General features: G+C 37.8%; 1 protein-coding gene across 5 annotated transcripts in view; it reads left to right on the forward strand.

Moving 5' to 3' along the window:
• PHF20 (PHD finger protein 20) overlaps positions 1 to 13960 on the forward strand; it is a 122052-nt gene that overhangs the window by 48110 nt on the left and 59982 nt on the right. For 3 of the 5 annotated variants that reach the window (XM_008149663.3, XM_054723645.1, XM_054723644.1), the window contains exons 5-9: positions 3083 to 3162; positions 6649 to 7033; positions 10648 to 10761; positions 11464 to 11652; positions 12159 to 12338. In XM_008149663.3, coding sequence (XP_008147885.2) covers positions 3083 to 3162; positions 6649 to 7033; positions 10648 to 10761; positions 11464 to 11652; positions 12159 to 12338 — 948 coding nt within the window. The remainder of the gene's footprint in view (positions 1 to 3082; positions 3163 to 6648; positions 7034 to 10647; positions 10762 to 11463; positions 11653 to 12158; positions 12339 to 13960) is intronic. The other 2 variants (XM_028157820.2, XM_054723646.1) reach the window with 2 other exon arrangements.

Genomic DNA, 13960 nt, shown 5'->3' on the forward strand with positions numbered 1-13960 from the left:
AGCAGATAGTACAGATAAATCTTAAGGGGAGTGGGGAGGGACCCCTGTCTACAGTTAATGTTCTTTTAAGTGTTTTTATTTTTATTCAACTATAAGCAAACAGCAGAATTAATACAACATTCAGCAGGTCCAGGCTGGCTTTTGTTATAACAATGAACAGCTTAACAGGCACAGACTGGAGGGTTTCTGGTAACCTGTCACCTAGCCCTGCAGCCCATCTAAATGGCTGTTCCTCAGTAGGAAAGCAACTCTCCCTATTGCTTTTTCTATTACTGCTTTTTAAAGGAGCTAGAGCAGGATACTGATACCTAGTAAACAATCCGAGATGTAACATATTGGGGGTTAGTGGATATGCCAACTTCAGGTTGTCTGGTGAGACAGGGCTGTGAAAAAACATCTCAGAATATGCTATCATGCACAATTCTGGATTTTGGCTTGGTGCCCTGACTGGAGATTGAACTCTCAACCTTGGCATATCAGATGATGTCTAACCAACTGTAGCTACCTGGCCAGGGCTGAGGTCTTTTGAAATTACCATTTAAGAGCTAGAAGTCATTGGCCACATTGTGAGCCATGGTTAATTAAGGTTTTTAAATGTCTTTTAAACTGGGGCTTTACAAGTTGTTTTAAAAAATCTTTTCAGTTTATATCCTCCATGAACTAAAATGATAGGAGAGAAGAGTGTTGAGGCAGTTATTCCTAAACCAGTCATTTGCTGCCCTAATATATAGGTTTTATAAGCTCTGAATACTGTCCAGTAAATTTTAGTTGAAGGACATTGAAAATGAGTGCTGATTTCTGCCAGAACCTGTTTTCCCTAGTTCTTGAGCATGAAGTCCTCTATTATGCTGCTATCTTACTGGTTCTTTTTAAAATATATATATTGTATTGATTTTTTACAGAGAGGAAGGGAGAGGGATAGAGAGTTAGAAACATCGATGAGAGAGAAACATCGATCAGCTGCCTCCTGCACACCCCCCACTGGGGATGTGCCTGCAACCAAGGTACATCCCCTTGACCAGAGTTGAACCTGGGACCCTTCAGTCCGCAGGCCAGCGCTCTATTCACTGAGCCAAACTGGTTAGGGTTCCCTTACTGGTTCTTGAAATTAATTTGAAGGGGGAGGAAAGGAAGAACATGGGGGAAGGGAAATCCTGGTTAGTGGAACCAGTTGGGTGGTATTATTGCCACACTGTAGATTGTGAGGGAAAGCTTGCCTTTGTGGGAGCTCAGATTTTTTAAGATGAGATAATGACCCTTAGGTGCTGCCTTTGTGTTAGATTTTATCTGTGGGAGCTGGTATACAGTTTCTAGTTAATCAGGATTCATTCCAGCAATTGCAGGATTGGAAGAGACAATGCTGGGCTTTTTTCCCTCTTTCCCTGGTATTTTCTGCCCTGCCTCAGTTTCATTTGTAGCAGGGGCCACCACAGCTTAATGGCACTGTGAGTAGAAGCTCTGCTGGCAGGGTGCCCTTTTATTTCCTATAAAAGGCATTCTGAATTGTTGGTGTTGCCAGGCAGAGGCCAAGGATATAGCGACGTCAAACTCTATAGATTCATCTTTGGTAGGCTTGGTCTGGTTTTCTTGCCACTGTTAACCTCTCTGGTGATTTTGCTGAGGCTATTTATTGACTGAGCAGGCTGGTGGGCGGACTCTAGCCAGAGTAGAGAGCAACAGCTTCTGGCATTGGGAATCTGACATGATTGAATTACCAATAACTAGCAACTTTAGAGTTTCTTGAGGGAGTTAATTATTTAGCCCTTGGAAACTGGGGAGGGCAATGCCATATCATTTAGTTATTTCATCTGGAATTGTTCTTTGGCAATGGTAATTAAGCATCATTTAGTGTGAAGGCAGCCACACCTGGTAGCCTTGTAGACCCTGGGTTTGTTTTGTGGTAAAAGATAGGATTCTGGTTCCAGGGACTCTTTGTTCAGAAGCCATCTCTGGTGAGTTGATCTCAGCTCTTTGCTGGGGCTACCCAGCTCCCCTTTTTCATGCTGGGGATGGCAGAACCACTTGTCTATCAGGGCTTTATGCTCCTAGTCTTGGGGGAAACTGAAAGTAGGTTCACATTTACACCAAAATGAGGAATTGTTTCTTCCTGTTGATCTGTGGTTCTCTAACTTGAGTGAGCAGGCTAATCAGGTTCCTCTTCCTTAAAGTTTAATGCATATTCTTAGCTTATGTTCCTGCCTTACCCTCCCTCCTCGTCAGTCTCTTTGGTCCTATGTCTGAAGTCTGTATTTATAACAGGAGATCCTGTGGAAACGGTCTTATTTTCTAGAGTCTCTTGTTGAAGCTGTTACTATTTTTTGTTTTCTTTATGCTGTAACTGATCGTACATTTGAAATGCAGAGATGTTGGGACTATGTGAACAGCTTTGCACAGAGATAAAAGGAAGGTTTAGACCCACATATGCAAGTGCTAGCTTGGCTTTTATCTTCTATGATGGGAAGGGGTTGGTGCTTCTGTTTTTATTAGTTCTCATCCAAGAATATTTTTTCCATTGATTTTAGAGAGAGAGTGGAAAGGAGAGATTGGGATGGGGGGAGTGGGGGGTGGGGTGGAGTGAGAGAGAAACATTGATGTGAGAGAGACACATTGATTGGTTGCCTCCCATACATGCCCCAGCCAGAGCTGGGGCTGAACCTGCAACCAAGGTACATGCCCTTGACCGGAATCGGACCCGGGACCCTTCAGTCCCTGTGCCGACGCTCTATCCACTAAGCCAAACCGGCTAGGGCCCCTATCCCAATACACACAGGCTGGGCCTCAGATTCTTAATTGTTTTACTGCTCTTTGTTCTTGGTCTAAATTTAGAACAACTTTTTTTAATTTTAATGAAGCGTCATAAAAGTGAATTTTTTTGATGGATTTTTATCTGTATAGATAAAAAGAAAGGCAGGCATACTATTATCTTAGACATAGGTAAGGCATGTGATTCTTAAAGAAATTTTTAATTTCCATAAGTTTATTATAGTATTGTGGTTGGAACTCCCTTGTATTTATGCTTTGAAAAGTTGTGTCACTTTCATGAAACTGCAAGTTAAAATCATGATATCTTCTTGAATTCTAGGTACTTACACTGTGAAATTTTATGATGGAGTAGTTCAGACTGTCAAACAAATTCATGTCAAAGCTTTTTCCAAAGATCAGGTGAGATATGTGGTTTTGTGCTTTGTGGTATGAATAATACTAATATTGTAGTTTTGTTTCTCAAATAAAGACATTACATTTGTTTATGATGGCAAAGTCTTTATTTCCTCCATCTGACACAATTTCACCAGGAAGCAATGTGCAAATTTTCAGAAATTGTAAATATTTGTCTCTCTCTGCCATTTTCTTTTAACATAGATTCTTTTTTCAAAAGTGCCAAGTACTTGGATACCGTTACCTATTATCTGTTTTCCTTATCTTTTCATTAAAGTGTCATTCTTTATTTTCTCTCCTTGTGTCCTGCCCCCGTCACAGGAAACTTGCTGAACTGCTTGAGGAGATCTAAAGTTTGTTTTCTCCTTGTCTTAACTTTGTCTTTAAGCTCAGGACCATGACATGGTGGTTACAGAGCTACAGTTTGGCATGGATTTGGCAGTCACCTATGCTAGATGTGCCTGCGTTGAAAATTTTATTTCCTGTCCCAGGCATATATTTGCCTGAGCACAGGATCTGCTTTTGATGTTGGAAATATGGTGTACACAGATATGGGCCATCTAGAAATGTTGCCTAATTTCTTCATAATTTTTTCCCTTTTGTCTTTTTTATGTTTTCATGAAGTAGTTGAGGGGAAAGAGATCAAAAGTTGGATATTGATGTTTTTAAAAACTCTGATTATTACTGTTACCTGTTTGGTGGTTATCGATGTGACAATATTTTGTGATGCTGGAACCTGTTGTATATTTTCTTATGATGATCAAATGCTTCTCCTTATCACAAATTTTTGTAAATTCTTTTGTACATATATTTAGCAGTTTCAAAGAATCATGACATATGAGGTGTTTAAAGGTAACCTAACAACGTTTTTACCTTGTGATGATTTTCTGCTTCAGAAAATAGACAAAATTATAAGGCTTTACCCCTGAAGATGTTTTCTCTTTGATAACTTGCCCCTTAGAGCTACACAGTACTCTAAAACATTATCCTGGTGTTCTTTGACAGTTTTTGTGTGCAGTTTATGGACTGAGTTAACATAGATAGAGGACCATATTAAGAACTTGCCCAGAATTGTCAGATTGTATCCAGAACCTTCCCAAATGGAAATCCAGTGCTCCAGAAAACAAACGTTCAACTGTTTATTCTGCTCTACTCAATAAACTAATTGATAGGCTCTTGATGCTTTGGCTTGGAGTTGGGCACCTTACCCTGTGTGAATTTATGGGTGCTTCAGTTTTCAATTTCCAGATGCCTCTGAGTGTCTCACCTTATCTCAGACTTGGCGGGTGGTCAAGCATAGGCCTGTGGCGCCTGTTTGCTTGTGTTTTTTCCCCAAGAGTACATATAATTTGGATAAATGACTACTTAGCTCTTTTTGACCCTATTAATCTAAGGTTCTATAATGGCCATTTATAAAGTAAAAGTTCTTTAAAAAATTGTGACAATTTTTAAAGCTTTTTTAATATAGTATTAGAATAGATTGAGATTTCTTTTGTAGGACCACAGTATCTCAAAGTTTTGATAAGCTATATTTTAGGAACATTTATATATTTTTTGAAGTTAAAAAAAGTTTGCTATAGAAAGTTAACAAAGTACAGAAAAGCACAAAGGAAGTAAAAACTGTAAGTCTATCATCTAGATATAATTACTGTTAACTATTAACATTTTGAGGTATATCCTTTGTTTTTTGTTAAATATTTATGTATGTACATATTTCTTTTCAAATTTGGAGTCATATAGTATATTACTGTACTATAACTTGCTCTTTTCTTTCTTTATTAATATTTTTTTAAAAAATACATTTTACTGATTTTTTTACAGAGAGGAAGGGAGAGGGATAGAGAGTTAGAAACATCGATGAGAGAGAAACATCGATCAGCTGCCTCCTGCACACTCCCCACTGGGGATGTGCCTGCAACCAAGGTACATGCCCTTGACCGGAATCGAACCTGGGACCCTTCAGTCCCAAGGCCGACGCTCTATCCACTGAGCCAAACCGGTTAGGGCTGCTCTTTTCTTTTAATGAAATAACATTTCCCTAGTTTATTTAAAAAAACTTAATATATTTTTTATCAATTTCAGAGAGGAAGGGAGAGGGAGAGATAGAAATATCAATGATGAGAGAGAATCATTGATCGTCTGCCTCCTGTATACCCCCTACTGGGGATCGAGCCTGCAACCTGGGCATGTGCCCAGACAGTAACCTCCTGGTTCATGGGTTGATGCTCAACCACTGAGCCACACTGGCCAGGCTTCCCAAGTTTCTTAATTCTGTATGTGAATACAGCTTTTAATGGCTATATATAGTATTTTATAAGATGTATATATCCTTCCTTGTGTAACCAATTCCCTAATGGTCATGTTAGGATATTTGTAAATTTGGATGCACAAGTCTGATTATTCTGTTAGCAAATTTTATTTCTAGGAATTCATTCTAGTTCAAAAGTATAAACTTAAGTCTTTTGACCTGAATTGCCTGCCGCCCGCCCGAGCCCTCCCCCCAGCCCCCTCGCCTCCCCTCTTCCTTCAGCTGGGTGTACCAATTTATGTTTCTGCCAGCAGTTACTGAGGGATGCTTGTTCTCAAACCTGGCTGCTTTCAGAAAATTTTGTGGACTTGAAAAAATATTTCCTTCTAAGTTCTAACCACAGGGATTCTCCTTGTTTATTATTGTTCCCTATGGGACAAATTAAACTTTTATTCAGTGAATATTTTAGGCACTCCTTCCTGCTTCTGACAAAGATCTGTGTGCTTAGTAGGTGCTAGGTGCTGGGGATCTCATGAATATGATATGGTAGAGATTGAGGTCTTGGGAAGAGAGATACATATACAGATAAACAATTATAGTTTTGGAAACTTCAGAGCTGGCTTTATTATGAGACATTCATAATAAATTAAAGATGGATTTTAAAGAAAGTAACTTAGGAGGAAAGTAACCAGTACTTCCTCTTGATAGATAAAAACTCAGTAAGTAACTCAGGAATACAGAAGGTGGCTTGTTGGATTGCACACAGCCTTTACCCAGTAGAGGAAGCAAAGACTCTGTTTCTGGGTTGGAAAATCTTTACAACTTTCCTTTCTGCCTCTAGTTATCAGTTTGGGTTGTACTCTACACAGGGAATCAGCATCCACTGGCACACTAAGCCGGGCCTCTGAGAGGCCCTGGGTCAGTGTAGTCATGCTTGGGATGAGGCATTTTCTTAGAAAGGTTGCTTTCCACCAGAGGACCCTGTGGTAGTTATCTGTCCCTTTAATTATTTTCTAGTGACTTATTAATCTTAAGGGAGCTAATGACCATTGTTTTCTTTAAACTTAGGATTGGTTCTCAAGCCTCAGATTATGGGTAGATATTTTTATTGGTGACCATTATGTGACTTGGAACTATGTCCTTTTAATGTCTGTGTTTGTCTTCATAAGTTTGCAAAGAACTATCTGGTTTTATATTTGCTCGTAATCACAAAGTGTGTTTCATCGCTATTTTGCTCATTTTAGAATATTGTGGGTAACGCTAGGCCTAAAGAAACAGATCACAAAAGTCTTTCATCATCTGATAAACGAGAGAAGTTTAAAGAGCAGAGAAAAGTCACAGTCAACCTGAAGAAAGACAAAGAAGACAAAGCCTTAAAGACAGAAAAGCGAACCAAGCATCCTGATAAAGAAGGAAAATTAATCTGTTCTGAAAAGGGAAAGGTGTCAGAGAAAAGCCTTCCCAAGAACGAGAAGGAAGATAAGGAGAACATTTCAGAAAATGACAGAGAGTACTCTGGAGATGCTCAAGTGGATAAGAAACCTGAAAAGGACATTGTGAAGAGTCCACAAGAAAACTTGAGGGAGCCAAAAAGAAAACGAGGCAGACCCCCTTCCATAGCTCCTACTGGTGAGTTTCCCAAGTGGGCTCTGCAAGGACAATGCCAGTGTTTTTCTGTGGCCCTATGTGGTTCTTTATCACTTCTATACATCAATCCTTCATTTTTGTGGCTGACTTTGAATTGTCCTATGATCTGAAAACAAGTCATGTCCCTGAAGCTGAATTTTAAGGGAGAAATGTATCTAGATGAACATAAGTTGGGAAACATGTCAGAGATTGAGCTTCTGAGGGGTAGATAATTGTCCACTAGATACTTCAGCTTATATGATAAAACCTAATAAGCTAAGGCCTTTTACTAGTGCCTGTTTAAATGATCTCCATTTAAGTGAGCTTAATAGAACCTGGGATCAGGAAATACAGTTTTTATGAGAGACATGAAAGAGGAAAGGAGAAATAAAATAGGTGTGGGCATCTGAAGGAGGTTTACTGAAGGAAACGGTGCCAGAGACCTAGAAAACCATGGGTGCATTTGAAATTGAGTTCTCTGGAGAGTGATTATTGATTGAAAAATTTCACAGTCTAAATAAAAAGCTGAGATGGCTAATTGGTAAGAGTCAAGGTTAAAGGATACAGACTTAGAAAAGAATGTGCAGTTGTTAAATAAAGTTGAAATTTGGAATTTTTCTAGAATAATGAAACACACCCTGAATGTGTTCCAGAATGAAATACACCCTGAATTTCTTCCTAAGTCAAACACTTCTCTAGATCGAGTTAATGGCATGAAGAGTTCCCAAAAGATCTCTAAACTGAATGCCTATGATTATCTGGCAGTGGTCTTCAGACATTCTGGCTTGCATATCTCTACATGAATACTGAAAAACTGAATCTCCTAGGACATTTGCAAGTGATACCTACTTTTTCTCTCAAGTTTGAAAGTTGCAAAAGATAGATAAAATTTATTTTCATCAAAATTGTGGAAATACAGAATTAGTTCTTTGATTGTTTCCAAAGCTAGTTCTGTCAATCCAGACAGTTACATCAGACTTAATTTCTGTGGCAAAAAGTCTACCTTAATTTACTTAAAATAAATGCATTAGTCGTCATTCCCAGTAGACCTTCTCGCATCTGAGTTCTAATTTTAAGATAGAAAACTAGGTAGATTGATTTCTTCCCAGATGAAATAAGGCACATTTCCCTTCAGTGGTTGTAACTGGGTTTTGTCTTCAAAAGCTGAGCATGCTGGAATTGTCCGTAGACAAATCTAGGGCCTAGACCTGCGCTGTCCAGTATGGTAGATGTTAGCCAATGTGGCTAGTGAGCACTTGAAATGTGGCTAGTCTGAATTGAAATGTGCTGTAACTGGATTTCAAAAACTTAGTACAAGAAATCCCACAAGAATGTAAAATATCTCAATTTTTTATATTGATTACATGTTGAAATAATTTTGGATGTATTGGGTTAAATAAAATGTATTCTTGAAATCATTTTCACTTTTTTCTTTAACTTATTAATGTAATGACTAAAAATTTTAAATTTACGTACATGGCTTGCATTTTGTGGCTCTCATTATATTTCTGTTGGGACAGCACCGGCCTAAATTCAATGGCTTTCTCAACAGCGTTCTGGGAAAGAATCCATGATCTGTAATGAATTGTCTTATCTCCTGTGCATTTCAAATGATAATAGTTATAAACTACCCTTGGGAGAATTGAAAAAATAACCTGTGTATTTGGTGTTCAAATGAGTAATCCTAGTTGAGAAAGTCTAGAGGTTTTAATCCTCTGTTCAGTGTATCATGTAGAATGAGTGAGAGGCAGGCCTTTTTATGTAAATGGGAGAAGTGGAAAAGGTAAATTGGCAGAAATCAAGTCTCCCTTCTCAGTTTAGGAAAGAGTATGTAAACATGGGAACTGAGTGTTGTGAAACTGATTCTTCTTTAGCTATTCATGCTCTGGCTTGTACCCTCTGGAAAGTGTGTATTGGGGTAATTGCTCTTCAGCTTGCAGACTTCACTCAGATAAAATAAATGCCATCCAGTTTATTGCTTTTATTTTGTAAGTGTAGGATTTCATACCAGATAGAATCAATTTAAGAGAGAAATGGTATTTTCCAAGCTTACTGTTAACACTTGCCTTCCTTCCTAGTCAGAATCTCTGGAGCAGGGTTTGGGAATGTGAATTGTTAAACAACCTTCCCAGATGATTCTTACTGTAAGAAAAGTCTGGGAAACACTGAAGTTCAATGTAGTCAGCCCCAGTTTGTATATGGTATCAAAGTGAAGAATGCTTGCCAAATAGCTTATAATATAGTTCATGTCCCCTTTAAAAATTGCTTGGAATAAGTTTATTGACTCAGTGGAGCCTTGAGCTCTCTAGATTATAGACTTGATTGGAACAGGATCTGAGCTATTTAAGGAGAGTTGTTTGTGTTTAATCTGGAATGTGTGTGACCTCCAAGTTCCCATCACTTGGAACAAAATAATGTTGGTACATTGGGAAAGTTGAACACAGGAAGAGCCAAGGAGTTCAGCACTCTCGTCTTGTTTGCTTCCTCAGAGCTCAGCCTCAGAGCTCTTGCTTGGCCATTTGAGATGGCAGATCTGAAGCTACTGGTGTTAGATGAGTCTCCTTTCCTTTCTTCCCTCTTCCTTTGAACCATCATCAGTCCCCTTAGCTCTGCCTTCCCTCCAACACTTCCCAATTTCTTACCTTTTTTTTTTTTTTTTATTCTACTTGCCTTTTGGAATCTTATCTTTCCTGATTGGGGAAGAGCTTCTTAAGTATTAGATTTAAAAATAAAGAGTACTACTGTCCGAGGGTTTAGTGTTTGCACTGACAAATTATGTCAGAGCTGGATTTGCTAGTGATCAGCAGTCTGGCCTGGAACTTTGACTGTCAAATAGAATAGCCTCCTGAGATTTTTCTGGAATTGTTTTTAGAGGTTATACATTTTGACATTCTTTTTAGTCTCTCAAAACTAGGACCAATGCCAAGCTAACTAATTTAGCAAGTAGAGATTGAAAACAATCAAGCCATACTTCCAGGGTTCACATTTTATGAATCAGCCTGCATGGTAGATTTTCAGAGTATTGGATAAGTCAAGTTTTGATGAAAAGATTTGATGCTGTGCCCTGGCTGGGTAGCTCATTTGGTTAGAGCATCTTCCTGATACACCAAGGTTGTGGGTTCGATCCCCGGTCAGGGCACGTACAGGATCAACCAATGAATGCATGAATAAGTGGAACAACAAATTGGTGTTTCTTTCTCTTTCTTCCTCTCTCTCTCTAAGAATCAATAAATAAAAAAGTAAAGGTTTGAGGTAATAAAAATGACTTTAATATTGCTCTTGCACCTTCATATTTTAAAGCAGTCATATTGGGATATAGTGTTTTAAAGAGAGGGTTTCAGGAGAGAAGTATATGACTAGAGCTGGGTCATGAATGTCAGCACCTTCCAAGGAAGTAATTTCTCACCCATTTCAAACCCTCCCTTCACCCACCGTTAGCTCAAGAATGCCCCTTGGTCTGTTTATCATGCAAGGATATATGTGTGTGTGTGTGTGTGTGTGTGTGTGTGTGTGTGTGTGTGTGTGTGTGATTTATTTATATCTAACAATGAGGATTGGAGCACTCAATCCTCATTGTAATTACATTCCTTGTTTGTGTGGTTTTATTTATATTGTAGCTGTGGATTCAAACTCTCAAACTTTGCAACCAATAACATTAGAATTGAGAAGACGAAAAATATCAAAAGGAAGTGAAGTTCCATTAAAACGTCCTCGGCTTGACAAAAATTCATGTGAGTCTTCGGTCTGTGTATGTGTGCCTAGAACTTGACTTCAATTGGGTTAGCCTCCTCTGTATCCATGTTTTCCCTCTGCCCTATAGGCTCAAAGACGTGTCCTTGATTGTGGGATCTAATGTGAGTGGGATGTGGTTAGATCAAAAGTTTTGCTAGAAGAAAAATAAATCTCAAAGCATAAACTCCCATTAATGTTGAGTTCAGTGGTGTTACTTCCATACCCATAAACTATATTTGATTTGAATTCCACTGGAAACTTAATGACTTAGGAAGGGATGAATTTCATATGCTGAGTGAAACTTTAAAAATACTATTTATTGATTTAAAAAAAATCCTGTTGGCTCCAAAAAGGATTTGTGATGGCTCTAAGGCTCTATAAACCTTATTGACTTTGAAAGTCAGTACATAGACTTTTATGGTAGGAAGCTCCAACATAGAACTTAGTTGTTAAGATTGGGACATAACATTGGCACATATTTGTAGACTATGAATCCTTAAATAAAGGAAGTTCTATGCTGGCAGAGTGACTGTGCCTTTACTTATAGCCATAAACCAAGGAAGAATATTTCCTTTAATCACTGGTCTAATGTTCCAGAAGTTTCTATAAAGCCCTTATAGAGGACAGCCAGCTCAGAAATGTGTAGTAGCAGAGTTATTTCTTCTGGTCTCTTGACTATAACTCTCTTTAATGGTTTATAGCCCAGGAAAAGTCAAAAAACTACCCAGAAAACACTGACAAAGACTTATCAAGGAGACGGTCCTCCAGGCTATCCACAAATGGGACCCACGAGATCTTAGATCCTGACTTGGTTGTGTCAGATATGGTTGATACAGTTAATACTGATTCTTTGCAAAACACATCATCCAGTTCCAAGGAGTCTGAAGAAGGTAAGTCAAAGTCTGCTAAGGAATTGTATTGCCAACCTGATGCTTGTCTGGTGTGAACCAATCTAAATCTTTGTGTACTACCTTCCACAAGTTTTAGATGGTTTTGAAACCAAGTTATTAAATGGGCTGCAGTGTTTTTTATTGTCTTCACTGATAACTTTTTGAGATTGGTTTTGCTTACATACATCTGAATATTGGACTTGAAGAGCCCTGCCCCCCTCTTTTTGTCTTTCTGATGCCACCTCATTCCAGTGCCTATGCTTTGTGAGTTAATGCTTCTGACAAGTCCTCCCTTCACTTTAGCCTCTTATTAGCCTTTTTGAGATGCCCCAGCCCTGGCTATATGGGCTAGAGCCTGTGAATATATTCTTTTATGCTGTGAGATGAATGGCTTCCTCTAAAAAGTCCCTGGCTTTCTTAGTCTGTTGAGGTACTTTTGGTACCCAGACTATAGACATGTATATGCTTCCCACATACTTTTTTTTTTTTTTTTTTTTTCCATCCAGGTCAGTTGAAATCTCCTTTGGAAGCTGGCCAGATCTCATCTGCACTAACTTGCCACTCCCTGGGAGATGGATTGGGGGTTACAGACTTGGAGTTGAACTGCAAGTCAATGGGAGAAAACGCTATGAAAACAGAACCGGCTTCTCACCTTGCTGAGTTTCAAGAGATTTCTGCTGTGGCAGGTTCATATTCAGAGTTAACATAATTCTCTCCTAATATATACTTTTGATTGTGAAGTATAATTAATGGGTTTTTCTAACCTTTTATTAACAATATTCCCTTATTTTAATGTTATATCTTTTAATTTCTCATATTGCTAATTTGTGTTTTTTCTTGATTAGTATGATATGGGTTTATCAATTTTGTTTGATAGTTTCAAAGAACCAACCTATTTTTCTCTATTTGCTTTTTTTTTTTTAAATATATTTTATTGATTTTTTACAGAGATGAAGGGAGAGGGATAGAGAGTTAGAAACATCGATGAGAGAGAAACATCGATCAGCCGCCTCCTGCACACCCCGCACCGGGGATGTGCCCGCAACCCAGACACATGCCCTCGACCGGAATCGAACCTGGGACCCCCCAATCTGCAGGCCAACACTCTATCCACCGAACCAAACCAGTTAGGGCTCTATTTGCCTTTTTAAGATGTCATTGATTTCTGTTTTGACCTTAATTGTTTTTAGAGTTATAAATTTTCCACTAAGCACTGCTTTAGCTACATCCTACACATTTTGTTATGTTCTATTTTCATTCAATTCAAATATCTTGTGACTTATTTGTTTTCCATGGGTTACTTAGGACATGTGTTTCATTTCTAAGTATTGGTTTTTTTAAAGAAACTTGCTGTTATTGATTTCTAATGTAATTCCATTGTGGTCAGAGAAAGTACTCTGTCAATTTTGCTTCATGTATTTTGATAATAGGCACATACACATTTATAATTTTTATGTCCTTCTGATTAATTGCCCCATTATAATATGAAATATCACTTGGTTTTTGATAATAGCATTTAACTTGAAGTTGATATTAGTGCAGGTACTCCAGCTTTCTCTTACTTACTGTATGCCTGGTATTTTGAACATTTTCTGTTAACATAAGTGTGTTTTTAAATTCAAAGTGTGTCTTTTATAGTTAGAATATAGTCAGGTTTTGCTTTTAACTGCAATGTTTAGTCTACTTACATTAAGTATAATTATTGATATGATTGTTTTTAGGTCTACTATTTGCTTTTGGTTTTCTGTTTATCCTCTCTGTTTTGTTCTTTTTTTTTTTTAGGTTAATTGAATATTTTTTCAGAATTTCATTGTAATTCATCTATTAGCTATACTTCTTAGCATTTGTTTTAGAAGTTACTCTAGGGATTCTGACTTATATCCTTAACTTTTCACAATTTAATTAATATTGAGTCACTTTATGTAAAACGTTGTATAGTTCCATTCACCCCCCTTTATGCTATAGTTGTTATATGAATTTTATCTACACATACTATAAAATTCACAGTATAATATTATAATTTTTGCTGTAGGCAATTATATATTCTAAAGAAGACAAAAGATGTAGTCTTATTTATGTACATGGTTACTATTTTCAGTGTCTTCCTTTCTTCCTAAAGATTTCTTTCAGCGTGAAAAATTTCCTTTAGTTTTTCTTGTAATACAAGTTTCCTGGTGACAGATTGTGTTGGTTTTTGTTTATCTGAACATGACTTGATTTAACTTTCATTCTTGAAGGATATTTTCACTGGATATAGGATTGTGGGTTTACAGGGTTTTTTTTGAAGTACTTTAAAGATGTTGTTCAT

Source organism: Eptesicus fuscus, chromosome 12 (genome assembly GCF_027574615.1).
Source record: "Eptesicus fuscus isolate TK198812 chromosome 12, DD_ASM_mEF_20220401, whole genome shotgun sequence".
NCBI lineage: Eukaryota > Metazoa > Chordata > Mammalia > Chiroptera > Vespertilionidae > Eptesicus > Eptesicus fuscus.